Raw genomic sequence first — 11,920 nt, 5'->3', positions numbered from 1 at the left:
CAAAACCATTTAAAAAAAAACCCACCCTTTGAATGGTATTATACATAAACTGTTTAAAAAATGTATGTATATCAAAAAAATAAGCTTTTGGTCTGGCCAATAATTTGATGATATACTGAACACATGTCTTTAATTATAAGGGCGCTAATATCAAATCGGTGCAAAAAAAACTTAAATCCTGTCTATTTGTTCTTTGTCATATGAAACACTATTTGTGACTGATTGATATAAGGAATGAGGTTTTTGATTTTGAGGGCTTTTATACATTAATTATCAACTTAGTCGATATTTGAAAGGTGATGCATGTCAATATTTTCTCTTCTATTCAAGCTTAATACGCAGAGACAACTTTATAAGTATGTAAGTATAAACATTTGTAGGTTGGTTCCCCACTGTGTCTTTGTTTGTTTGATCCGGAGCAGCCACACTGATTCAACCAATGGCTTGAGACTGGAGCGGAACTATCAGCCATTGTTTTTACAATTCTATGTGGTGACATTCACCTGAACTTTTTTAAATTAACTCCTTCCATCCTTCTTACCAGTCTCCGGATTTCTCTCTCGCTCTCGCGTTTGATTCTCTGAATCTCTTCCTGATGAGCTTGATGGGCCACCCTGAGATCGGCAGCTTTGGCTCTGTCGGCCTGCACAGCATTGGACAGCGCCTCCTCTGCCTGCCGCCGCAACGTCTTCGCCTCCTGCAGCTCCTGCGTGAGCCTGAGTCTCTCTGCCTCGTAGCTCCTGCGGGCCTCCTCTCGTGCCTCCTCCTTCAGGGCATTACGTAGCTCGCTGCTGGCTCCGTCCCGTAAAATACACACCAGCGCCTGAAGCCGGGACAGTTCTGTCTCGCGGAGTCGTGCCGCCCGGGCCAGCTCGGTCTCGTGTTGCCGAGACAGGCTCTCTCGTGTGGCCGCCACCTCTCGCTGCTTCTCCTCATGGAGCTTGACGCGGAGTTCAGTGAGTGTGACCGAGTGCTTGTGCTGCTCAGTCTCTCGTTGGGCCCGTAACTCTTGCAAACGTTCCCGTAATTTGCCCACCTACAAATTGAGAGACAAGGTGTGTACACTGACACCAATCAAGGCGAACATTGGCATTCACATTAAGGTTCTCATAATGTCACAAGTTTACCAACGAATTCCCATTACTTCTTCAATCTGATTACTAAGGTACACTCTAAACAATGCTGGGTTGTTTCAACCCAACTTTGGGTCAAATATGGACTAACCCAACTTTTGGGTTAAAAATTGAATGTAAAAATTTAACCCAACGGTTGGGTTAGTCCATATTTGACCCAACGTTGGGTTGAAACAACCCAGCATTTTTTAGAGTGTATTATTAAAATAATGTATTTTTTAAAAATGTTTAAAAGTTTTTAACATGTAAATGTCTCAAAAACGACAAAAATATTCTGTCCAAATTATTTACACAGATATATACTCTCAATGAACAGGCTGAAATAGGTTATACTTTATTTTAAGGTGTCATTGAAACAGTGTAACTACACAAATAAGTACTGAGTAATATTAATTAACTACATGCACTTTCTATAGGGTTACAGTTTGGTTTAGGATTAGTTACTTGATATAATCCTATAATTTATCATCATTACTATGGTACATGCATATGTGTAACTGTCACTTTAAATTAATGTGTTAACCTGAAATATTTTAGAGCCTCTGCCTTACTGTACATACATTGCAGAGTAAAAGAACCTGATAGACCTCTCAGATCATCAGGATCGAGTGTCTGCAGCTGGAATAAGCTTCCAGAAGTCAGATATGCCCCAAAGGCAAGTCCAGACTGAAAACACTGCTTTTCCCTGTGCTCTTACTACACCTTAGTTGGCAAGCTTGCACCACTTTTCGTATATCCAAATGAATCCAATCCGATTCCAGATTCTGAAAGTTCCGTTTATATGAACCCTAGACTGAAACCTGATTCACATTTTCTTTTACATGTGCATTACATGTATTCTGAACAAAACATCAGCGCATGAGCAGTGTCCAGTCGTCGCGCTGAGAAGTGAAGAAAGCCACCTCGATGTCACTGGAGCTGCCGTGAGTATACTTGTCATTTTGCCTTGATGACATGCCTAAAAGGAAGGCTGACAAACATGTCAGAAGAGCTTTTTTTTTAGTAAATATTTAGTAAATATCGCCTCCTTCTCTGACCAAAACATAAGATGTAAATAAATGTAAAAAAAAAACACTGTACATAAAACGTATGCAAACAGATCTTATAATAAAAGTTTCCAGTAAACATACGCATCACAAAATTTTTGAAGACAGACTTATTTAAGCATTCACATGCTTATTTTTGTTTCCTATCAATCAGATTACTTCAGATCACCCCTTTCATTCGAATCAAACTCAGCCAGATAGATTGAAGTGTTTATGAAGGTGCTTCAAACTAATGATTTTTAAATGAATAGCACTTTGAATTACCATTGTGTTGTAAAATTAACTTGACTTGCATAGAGTAGGGCATAATTAGAAAACGTATATTGAACTGTCCATTATTCTCGCAGACCTCCATCCTCTTAAATTTACTGACCGGATTTGTGCCTAGCTCTTTGGCACTTGGCACATATTCTCCAGACGTTGTTTCCACCATTAGCAAATGTCTTCATATTCCATCAATATTTTATAACCTTCAGGGTTTTATAATGGTTTAGAGAGAGGGACAAAACATAGTGCGCAAGCAATGAGCTAGAAGGAATGAAATGTACCAAACTAGTTTTGCATTTAAGCTCCGTGTAAAAACATTGTTTGATTTGATTTATTTTACAGGTCTAAAACCATGTTTGCATCATTTGATAATGTGAAATAATTCCCATAAACTGCCACATCTATCCTGGTTTTCCAGCAGTGTTAAGCTGTCCCATTGTTTGACGCTTCCAGAGGGTGTGGCATGTTATCTCTTCTACTCATTATGGCCATGAAGCAACCACTGGCACAAATTACTGCTCAGATTGGTGATGGATTTTGGGATATTTTGGGATTCATGAATTTGTGAGCGATTATGAATGCTTACATGTCTGAAAAACATTAATAGCTCCGGATTATGTTTTCTGGATCACACTGAGATGTCATAAATAAACATGAGAAGAGCACAAATTTCCAGTTTTCCAGTCCTCTCTTTTCACAAATCATAACTTGTGCCTCCTGGTATTGTACTGATACTTATGTCATTAATATGGCAACTGATGTACTGGACACTAACAACTCTGTCTGAAAAAAAAAACAGATCAGATTTCATCAACTGCAGCATAATAATGGAGACAGGTCCTCTTAAAAAAAGTCTGCACTTGCACATATTCTTTTAATGATTTCGCACACTTCCTGTAATTGCATATTGCTATTTTGACTTAAGTATGACTTAAGTACATCTTTATATGAAATTTCATAATTACTTCTACTGTCTTGTATGGTTAAAGTGTTCTGCTAAATGTACTAACAAGCATTTATGTTAAACTAAAATATACTTTATTGTTATTTCTATTGAAACGTGTATGTCATGCATTTATATATATATTTGTAATTACACATTTGTAATGATGAAGTTGCGGTTTAGTTTCAATTTCATTTTAAAATATGTTGACTAGAAATGTATTATTGAATAGCATTACAATAAAATTCTAATCAAGTTAATGTATTTCTTTAAAGCAAGACAAAAGATTATTAAACATAATAGTTTAAAATGCAATGTAAAAGAAAAACTTTTAATTTGGCATGATTACAAAGTGTACCTTTTAAAAGTGTACTTAAGTGCCATGAAAGTGTCTCTTTAAGCACTTAAATGGCCTTTTTATGTTATTAAATATTATATTATCTCCAATTAAGAAATGTTTTAAATATACTTTTAGGATTTGAAGTACTACTAGTGCACAAAATCAGATTGGGCGTACCTTGCCTCTTTCCTGTTGCAGTTCATTTTGCAAGTCACTCAATCGGCTCCTCAGTTCTTCATTGGCTGCCTGTAGAGTTTCTATTTCCTGTTTTCCTCTGCTCTTTTTGGGAGGCGGGGCTGATGTGGGCGTAGTTGCAGCCATCCTCCACAAATGCTGATTCACCAGTCAAATCCACACTTCCACAGTCAAATCTCACTCTAAACCTTTTGTAACACTGGAAATCGACCACACCGTCACTGGCATCTTCCTCTTCTCCTGCTGGAAACAGAAAGGGTCGGTCTGTGAGTTCAGCATCCAAAGTGACTGCACACACAGTTGTTCCACTCAGTAGCAAGGGTGTTCCCCTTACACATGCACACAAACTACAGTCAACACTGACATATCTTACACATACGGATCTGAACACTCACATGTGCCATTTGTTCGAGATGGTCCTCACTGCAGAACACAAGATCCAGGGGGCGTGGTTGGATCCAGATCCAACTCCTCCCACCTTACATATACCTAAACCTACCCGTCTCCACCCCCTAGATGTGGCTCCAACCATGCCTTGTGTTCTGCAGTGAGGGGCTACTGATTTGTTCACTGGAATTTGGCTCAGACATATTTTGCATGTTTGTGCCTCCATCTAGTGGTGTCTTATGGTATTACGTGACAATAGACGCAACAATCACTATATGGCCAAAAATAGTCGTCAACCAACCACTTTTTGTTGTTGCTGTTGTTGTTGTGTGTGTGTGTGTGTGTGTGTGTGTGTGTATGTGACAATGCATATGTATATATATGTGTATATACAGTATATATATATATATATATATAGAGAGAGAGAGAGAGAGAGAGAGAGAGTAGTGTGGCTGATGGGCAATATAACAAATGACATCTAAATGAGAAGAAATACACTACAGGTCAAAAGCAACAAAGATGCATTAAATTGTGACACTTAAAGGGGTCATATGAGCTTGAGGTATTCGGCCAATCATAACGCACTGGATAGCTGGCCAATCAGAGCACACCTCGCTTTTCAGATCGATGATCTTTGTCAAAAAAGAACTTTGTTAAAAATCGACGTTTCCGAAAGGTGGGGCAGAGAGGAGAAACAATAATGTACAGTATGTGGAAAATAATGTGTTTTTTTTACTTTAAACCGCATAAACACATTTCATTACACCAAATACGCAAAATAATGTTCTATTTAGCAACATCATATGACCCCTTTAAGACTATTATATTGTTACAAAAATATTACTATTAAAAAAATAATCCTGTTCTTTTTAACTTTCTATTCAAAGAATACTAAAAATGCATCACGGTTTTCAACATTGATAATAATAAGCAAATCAGCGAATGATTTCTTAATGATCAAGTGACACTGAAGACTGGAAAATGGTTGCTGAAAATTTAGCTTTGCCAACATAGGAATAAATTGGTTAAAGTTATTTTAAATTGTAATTATATTTAACAATATTATAATAATGTTTTACTGTATTTTTGATCAAATAAATGCAGCATTGGCGAGCATAAGACAAGAGACTTTTTTTTTTAAATATAAAACTTATCATCACCAAACTTTTCAATGGTACTATAGGTCTAACAAATTAGGGCAACAAATTTATAGCAAAAAAAGAAGAAACAGGAAGTGTGTTATAACTTCAGCATACATTGTCTGATTTTGATGACACTTCAGCAGTTTGTTCCTTGAAGGAGTCTGACACATAGATGTGACTATTGTGAGTCAAAGTTTAAGTGCAACAACAACAACACGCAGCAGGAGGCATCATTTTCAGATTGCTTTAAAATCACTCTCTTATTTTCAGTCCATTTGCTTAACAAGGCAGATGTAAAACTGTGAAGGGATTCTTGATATCTTAAATACTGTTGCCATGGCTACACTTCAAACTTTAGTATTTTTCCCCTATATACTACACCAATTGTAATAATACGATTCGCACCAAACTTTGTCTATATGAAACAAAAACACTAAGGATGTATTATATGTAAGAATGTATTTTTGGATATCTCAAACGGTATTGCCATAGCGATTTATTAAAGTAAGGGCAAAAAAGAAAACAGGAATTGTCTTACATCTTTAAAATGCATTGTTCAAACTACTCAAAACGTTTTACATATGCAGAACTATAAACTATCAGACATTTCAACGGATGGATGAAGACTGTAATACTAAAGCTGGATGGACTAGATGGAGTCATAGCATAAGAAATAATTTATACCTAATCCTTTTTCTGTCTGTTTCTATCAGTACAAATGATAAATACATGCATAAAATCAGTTAATATGTACTGTACTGTCAATTATAAGCATTCACAAATGCTTATAGATCATTATAATCATTTAAAACATTCGTACAGATCATTAAAGCTTTATATATCCTTCCATTTCTGTGTGTAACCCTTTCATTGCTGTAACTCAACAACCAGACTGCCAGAGGGTTAAATGCATTTGACTGCTGTACATTGTTTTCTTGAAGCCACCGGGATCATCGCTGCTTGCAGCTGTATTTTAACACTTATTTTATTTACATTAATATTTACTTACAATTTACTACACAATATTGTAATACAGAAAATGTGCAATAGATTTTGAAACTAGCACTAGATTAACTGATTACTTCTTTTAATTATTGTAAATAATCCGGCACAATTATCAGGAGACACTTTCACCTGATCAACTTTAAATGGCTAAATATTAACTAATTAATCAGCCTTTCCAGTATCACTAATCAACCTATAAAGCTCAGAGTAAGCTTGGTGAGCAGAACTCTTTCAAATCAGGAACACAGGTAATGTGCATTTGATCAAGTCAGCCACCTGCTTTTGTGCTAGTGACTTTTTAAATCTGCCTGATATTGTCTATGGTTTGATATTGTTGGGCTCAACAGTTTTTTTTTCTGCTATATTTCCAGTTAGGCCCATAGTTCAGAATGCCCTGCTATTGTTTTAACTGCCCCCACCTATCAAAAGGAACGAATATGTATCATTTATATAATAAGGTACTAATACACACCCTTTAGGCCAAAAAAATGTACCACCCCTGCAACAGTTTTTGTATAATTTTTTTCTGATTGACATATACAGTATATAATACATACAACATATACACTTGCAATCAAAGTTGTTACAAAATTATGCATTGTAATAATTTTCAAATGTAAGCTTTTCTGAAGATCCATTTTTTTGTGCATCTATGACAATTGTATGGTATATTAAATGTTATAATGGCAATATATAATGTAATATTTTTGAATTACAGGATTTATTATTATAACTTTTTTTTGTAATACAGCTATGTCATAATTATTCAACATTGCTGTTTTTAAGTCACTTGTTTGTATGTTAGGGCACAAAATTGTGTTAAAACACGAGTAAGCCTTTGGAAACTCTATGACAAAACATAAATTTAGCCCATGAATGAGCTGAAGTTGAGAGGCAAATATGGGCAAGTCAAAAGAGCTTTACCAAAAGCTATAGAGAATCAATTGTTTTATTAAGTTATACAGTCTGTGGCTACAAGAAGAAACTAGTGACAGAGCTAGCAGCCTTATGCATAACTTTAAAAGCTGTTGTACCAGAAAACCTTTGAGGGTGTTACAGAAAAAGCACAATATCATCAGGAGGAATAAAATGTTTGATCATTCAGAGCAACTGTAAAAAAAATCTAAATTTACTGACAAAGACTTGCAACGATGACCTGATGAAAGGAGGAAGCAACATTTCAATGTAGAGTATAAGAAGAACACTAAATGAGCATGGCCTTCATGTCAGGACACCTCGCCAAATGCATGCAACTTTTGACCAAGAAGAACGTACAAGGCTGGCTTGAATATGCTAGAATTAATTTGGATAGACCTCTGGAGTTCTGGAAGAATGTTTTATGCAATGATGTGACCCAACTGAAACTTTTGACCCATAGATCAGCGGTATGCCTGCAAGAATCGCAAAGCTTATAAGCAGAAGAACACCATTTCCATAGTCAAACATTGAGTTGGACCGTTATTGTTATGGGGTGTTGTGCTGTTGCAGGAAGTGGAAATCTTGACTGTAGTCAAGTATCAGGCCATTTTGGCAATGATTGTGATGTCTTTGGTGCAGAGACTGAAGCTTGACGATCAATGGACTTTCCTGCAGGATAGCCATCTCAAAGTATACATCCAAATCCAATTATTCTTGGTTCAGGGAACGGTTCTAGAATGCTCTTGAGTGGCCTGTTCAGTCTTCAGATTTAAATCTTATTTAAAATATTTGGTGGAATTTGAATAAAGCAGTGGTAATGAAATTATCAGTGATCTGGAGGCTTTTTCAAGTGAGGAATGGGCCAAGATTGCAGAAGAGAAGTGACAAAGGCTTCTAAGCACTTACAGGCAGCGTTTATTGGAGGTTATAAAGAATAAAAGATTCTGAACAAAATGAATAATTATGCACATGGAAGTTTAGAACCAATCTGATTTTTTTCATCAACTTTACCTTCCTAAATGTTTGCTTTTTCAAGTGAGGAATGGGCCAAGATTGCAGAAGAGAAGTGACAAAGGCTTCTAAGCACTTACAGGCAGCGTTTATTGGAGGTTATAAAGAATAAAAGATTCTGAACAAAATGTGGGGGTTGAATAATTATGCACATGGAAGTTTAGAACCAATCTGATTTTTTTCATCAACTTTACCTTCCCAAATGTTCTCAGATCATTTGAGTGTGTATTAAGAAATGTTCTATAACAGTTTACTGAGACCTTGGTTTAATTGTTTTCATAGAATTTTGTTGTTTGCAGAAAAACATGTTGCAGATCAAGGGAGTTGAATAATTTTGATTGCATTTTTGATTTTGTTTGTTTGTTTTTTGTAATCATATTTAAACAATATTGAATTGTAACTTTATGACCACTATAAATTCATAAACACATTGAGCTACTGTAAATAAATTCAACTTGGTGACATATTTCAAAAAGCAATATTTGCATCAACACTGTTTACTACACAGGAAAAAAAAATGTAAGTTTGCAAGACATAAAAACACATTAATGAATGCAAGACACTGCATGACACTGACAATGACAATGCACTTGCCCAAATCTCCCAGACTTATTGTTAATCTTATTGCTGAGCCTTAAGTACTAATACTGCATCAAAAAAATACAAATAAATAAAAATAAATGCCAGACACAGAGCATCAGGTTAGGAGAGCTTATGACCACTATAAATTCATAAACACATTGAGCTACTGTAAATAAATTCAACTTGGTGACATATTTCAAAAAGCAATATTTGCATCAACACTGTTTACTACACAGGAAAAAAAAATGTAAGTTTGCAAGACATAAAAACACATTAATGAATGCAAGACACTGCATGACACTGACAATGACAATGCACTTGCCCAAATCTCCCAGACTTATTGTTAATCTTATTGCTGAGCCTTAAGTACTAATACTGCATCAAATAAATACAAATAAATGCCAGACACAGAGCATCAGGTTAGGAGAGCTTTTTAAATTCCTTTATAAACCATTGCGCTATAAAAGAATAAGCCATACAACTTAATTAACCTTAAATTAAGTAGTTTACCTTGACCTGTTTGTCACATGAAAAAAAAAACGAGCTACTTCAAGAGTACAAACACACACAAAAGCTTTACTGCTCTCTAACACAGAGATTGAGACTCTAAAATCTCTCTTATCTGAGAATGAACAACAGCAAAGCTTTGGAGAAAATAGCATAAAACAGCAAGAACCAAAACTACTGGTGACTTGTTATATGGTCTACAACACACTGAAACACATCTGGATCTGGATTGTAGTTCAGCTTCTTGGAGAAAATGAGTGCTTAGTTTGAACCATTAATGACATTTCACAATTACGTCATCTGTTCCAAAATGTTATTTTTCCTTAAGCAAAATGACAGCAAACCAGGGGTTTATAAAATCATGAACATTTGCATGAGTTGAACATTTGCTAAATATATCCTCCAGACACACACACACACACACACACACACATACACATTTGGCTCCCAGATGTCCAGCCAGTCACAAGAGTTTACAGTCTGCAGATATCGCAAGTTTATGAGAAACATCAAAGTCAAGATCCCTATAAAAAAAATAATAAATTAAAAAAAAAAAACATAAAGCCACTTTATCACATTTTGCACTATTAAGTAGCTAAGAGTCAAATACAGGAAGATTCCAAAGTCTTTATCTTAAAAAATCAGAGAGAGAAGAGAGAGGTGCTCGCAAATACGGTATTTAAACCTTGTATTTCAGATAGTGCAGGGTTATTATTGTTAACTAAAACTAACGTTATTAAAAACATTTTGTTCATTGAAAAAAGCTGAAATAAAATAATTATTAGATCAAATTAAACAACTTTAAATTAAATTTTAAAAAAAAGTAAAATTAAACTATAAAAAACTGAAATGTTGCCTTGGTAACTAACTGAAATAAGCTGAAGTTGAAGCACTAAAATGACTGACTGTAAATAAATAAATAAAAACTAAATCTGAACTACAATAAAAACTTTAAATTGAAATAAAAACAAAATAAACCGAAATATTATTATTTGAAAAAGAATACAAATGATGAAAGCACATAACAAAATGACAATAAAATATACAATTAAAAGCTAATTTAAAAATATGAATAAAAACTGTAATGGTGTGTCAGTAATACTAAAATAAAACTGGCAGATATAAGACAGCCCCTGGGTATTTTGAGCTGAAACTTTACAGACACATTCTGGGGACACCTGAGACTTATATTACATATTGTACAGTAGAAAGAGGCATAATAGGTCACCTTTAAGACACACATGAAAATGTCATTGCATTACATGAAATGTCAAACCAAGTGGCATCTGCATAATTATAACCACAAATAGTACATTTTAAAGTGTGACTTAAGTGACTTAAATACATTTTGGGGCCACATACAGTACATTGTTTCCATACAGGCCAATAGTGCATATGCAAAACAAATGTACTCTTAAGAAGTTTACAAATGTCCCACCCTAGGAAAACAAACCAAACTCACTGAAGTAAACCACTACCAGAGGACACGGAATGAAAACGATTACACGTCTACCTTGTTCAACATTTCTGCTGACCTTTGAAACTTTTAATGCGCTGATATCTTAAGAACTTACATAAAGTTGTAATCTACACGGCTGGGGAATGAAAAAGCAGTGTGTTATCTCAGCATATTCAGATTAATGAAGCTGCTCGCTGGTCATGGGTGAACGCATGTGACCATACAAGTCTGTGTTATGGAGATACGCTTTAAACCTTTCTCAGTTTAGAGTTAGAGTAAGCAGATTAAACACTTTCAGTCTATGTGGTAAAAGAGCTCTATACAGATGCAGAACAGGTTTCAATCGCTAAGTTCTGTTAGGGCGTAACAGTTGTGTTGCCAATCTAAATGCTACAGTGTGTTTGGCAAGGAGGGTTGTGACAGTAATGTGCAACGTCTGGGATCTTATTGAAGCCACCCACCAAAATGTAATCAAATAAGGATTCGTAAAGAAACCCAACAAGCACAACAGTAAGTCCAGCACTGGCTACAGACCTGCATTTAACAGTCAGACTCAGACATAATCAACCAGGTCAACCACATTTGAATGTTAAATTAACCAGACAAAAATTCCAGGGTAATACCATAACATCATATTTATACTTTATTTATTACAGCATTGTACACTCTCAGAAAAAAAAAGTACAAAAGCAATCACTGAGCCATTACCTTTTCAAAAATACATCTTTGTACATTATTTCCCCCTAAAAAGTGAATATTAGTACCTAAATGTAGTGGTCGACCGATATTGTTTTTTTGACAGCCGATGCCGATATCTTGGAAAGCAGGGTGGCCGATATAAAGACGATATAATTTTATTTATTTTATTTAATATTTAAGAAATTTGTAAATGTGTAAAATAAACATGCTTATACTTTAAATGACAAAGTACTTTTCACAAATAAACAAATATTTAATAAAAATATAATTAAAAAGGAAGTAAACA

The 11,920-nt window shown here is 35.1% G+C and overlaps 1 protein-coding gene across 1 annotated transcript in view; it reads right to left on the bottom strand.

Annotated features, from left to right (window-relative positions):
• The window catches only part of LOC107749706 (janus kinase and microtubule-interacting protein 3-like), a 35,699-nt gene that overhangs the window by 20,135 nt on the left and 3,644 nt on the right, over positions 1–11,920 (bottom strand). Inside the window, exons 2-3 of the mRNA XM_016564850.1 lie at positions 3,907–4,167; positions 542–1,036 (exon numbers count right to left, since the gene is read on the bottom strand). Coding sequence (XP_016420336.1) covers positions 542–1,036; positions 3,907–4,050 — 639 coding nt within the window. The 5' untranslated portion in view covers positions 4,051–4,167. The remainder of the gene's footprint in view (positions 1–541; positions 1,037–3,906; positions 4,168–11,920) is intronic.

Source organism: Sinocyclocheilus rhinocerous, unplaced genomic scaffold (genome assembly GCF_001515625.1).
Source record: "Sinocyclocheilus rhinocerous isolate Xijiao unplaced genomic scaffold, SAMN03320098_v1.1 scaffold2938, whole genome shotgun sequence".
Taxonomy (NCBI): Eukaryota; Metazoa; Chordata; class Actinopteri; order Cypriniformes; family Cyprinidae; genus Sinocyclocheilus; species Sinocyclocheilus rhinocerous.
Note: the sequence above shows the minus strand (reverse complement) of the source record. Positions and strands in the feature narration are given on the sequence as shown.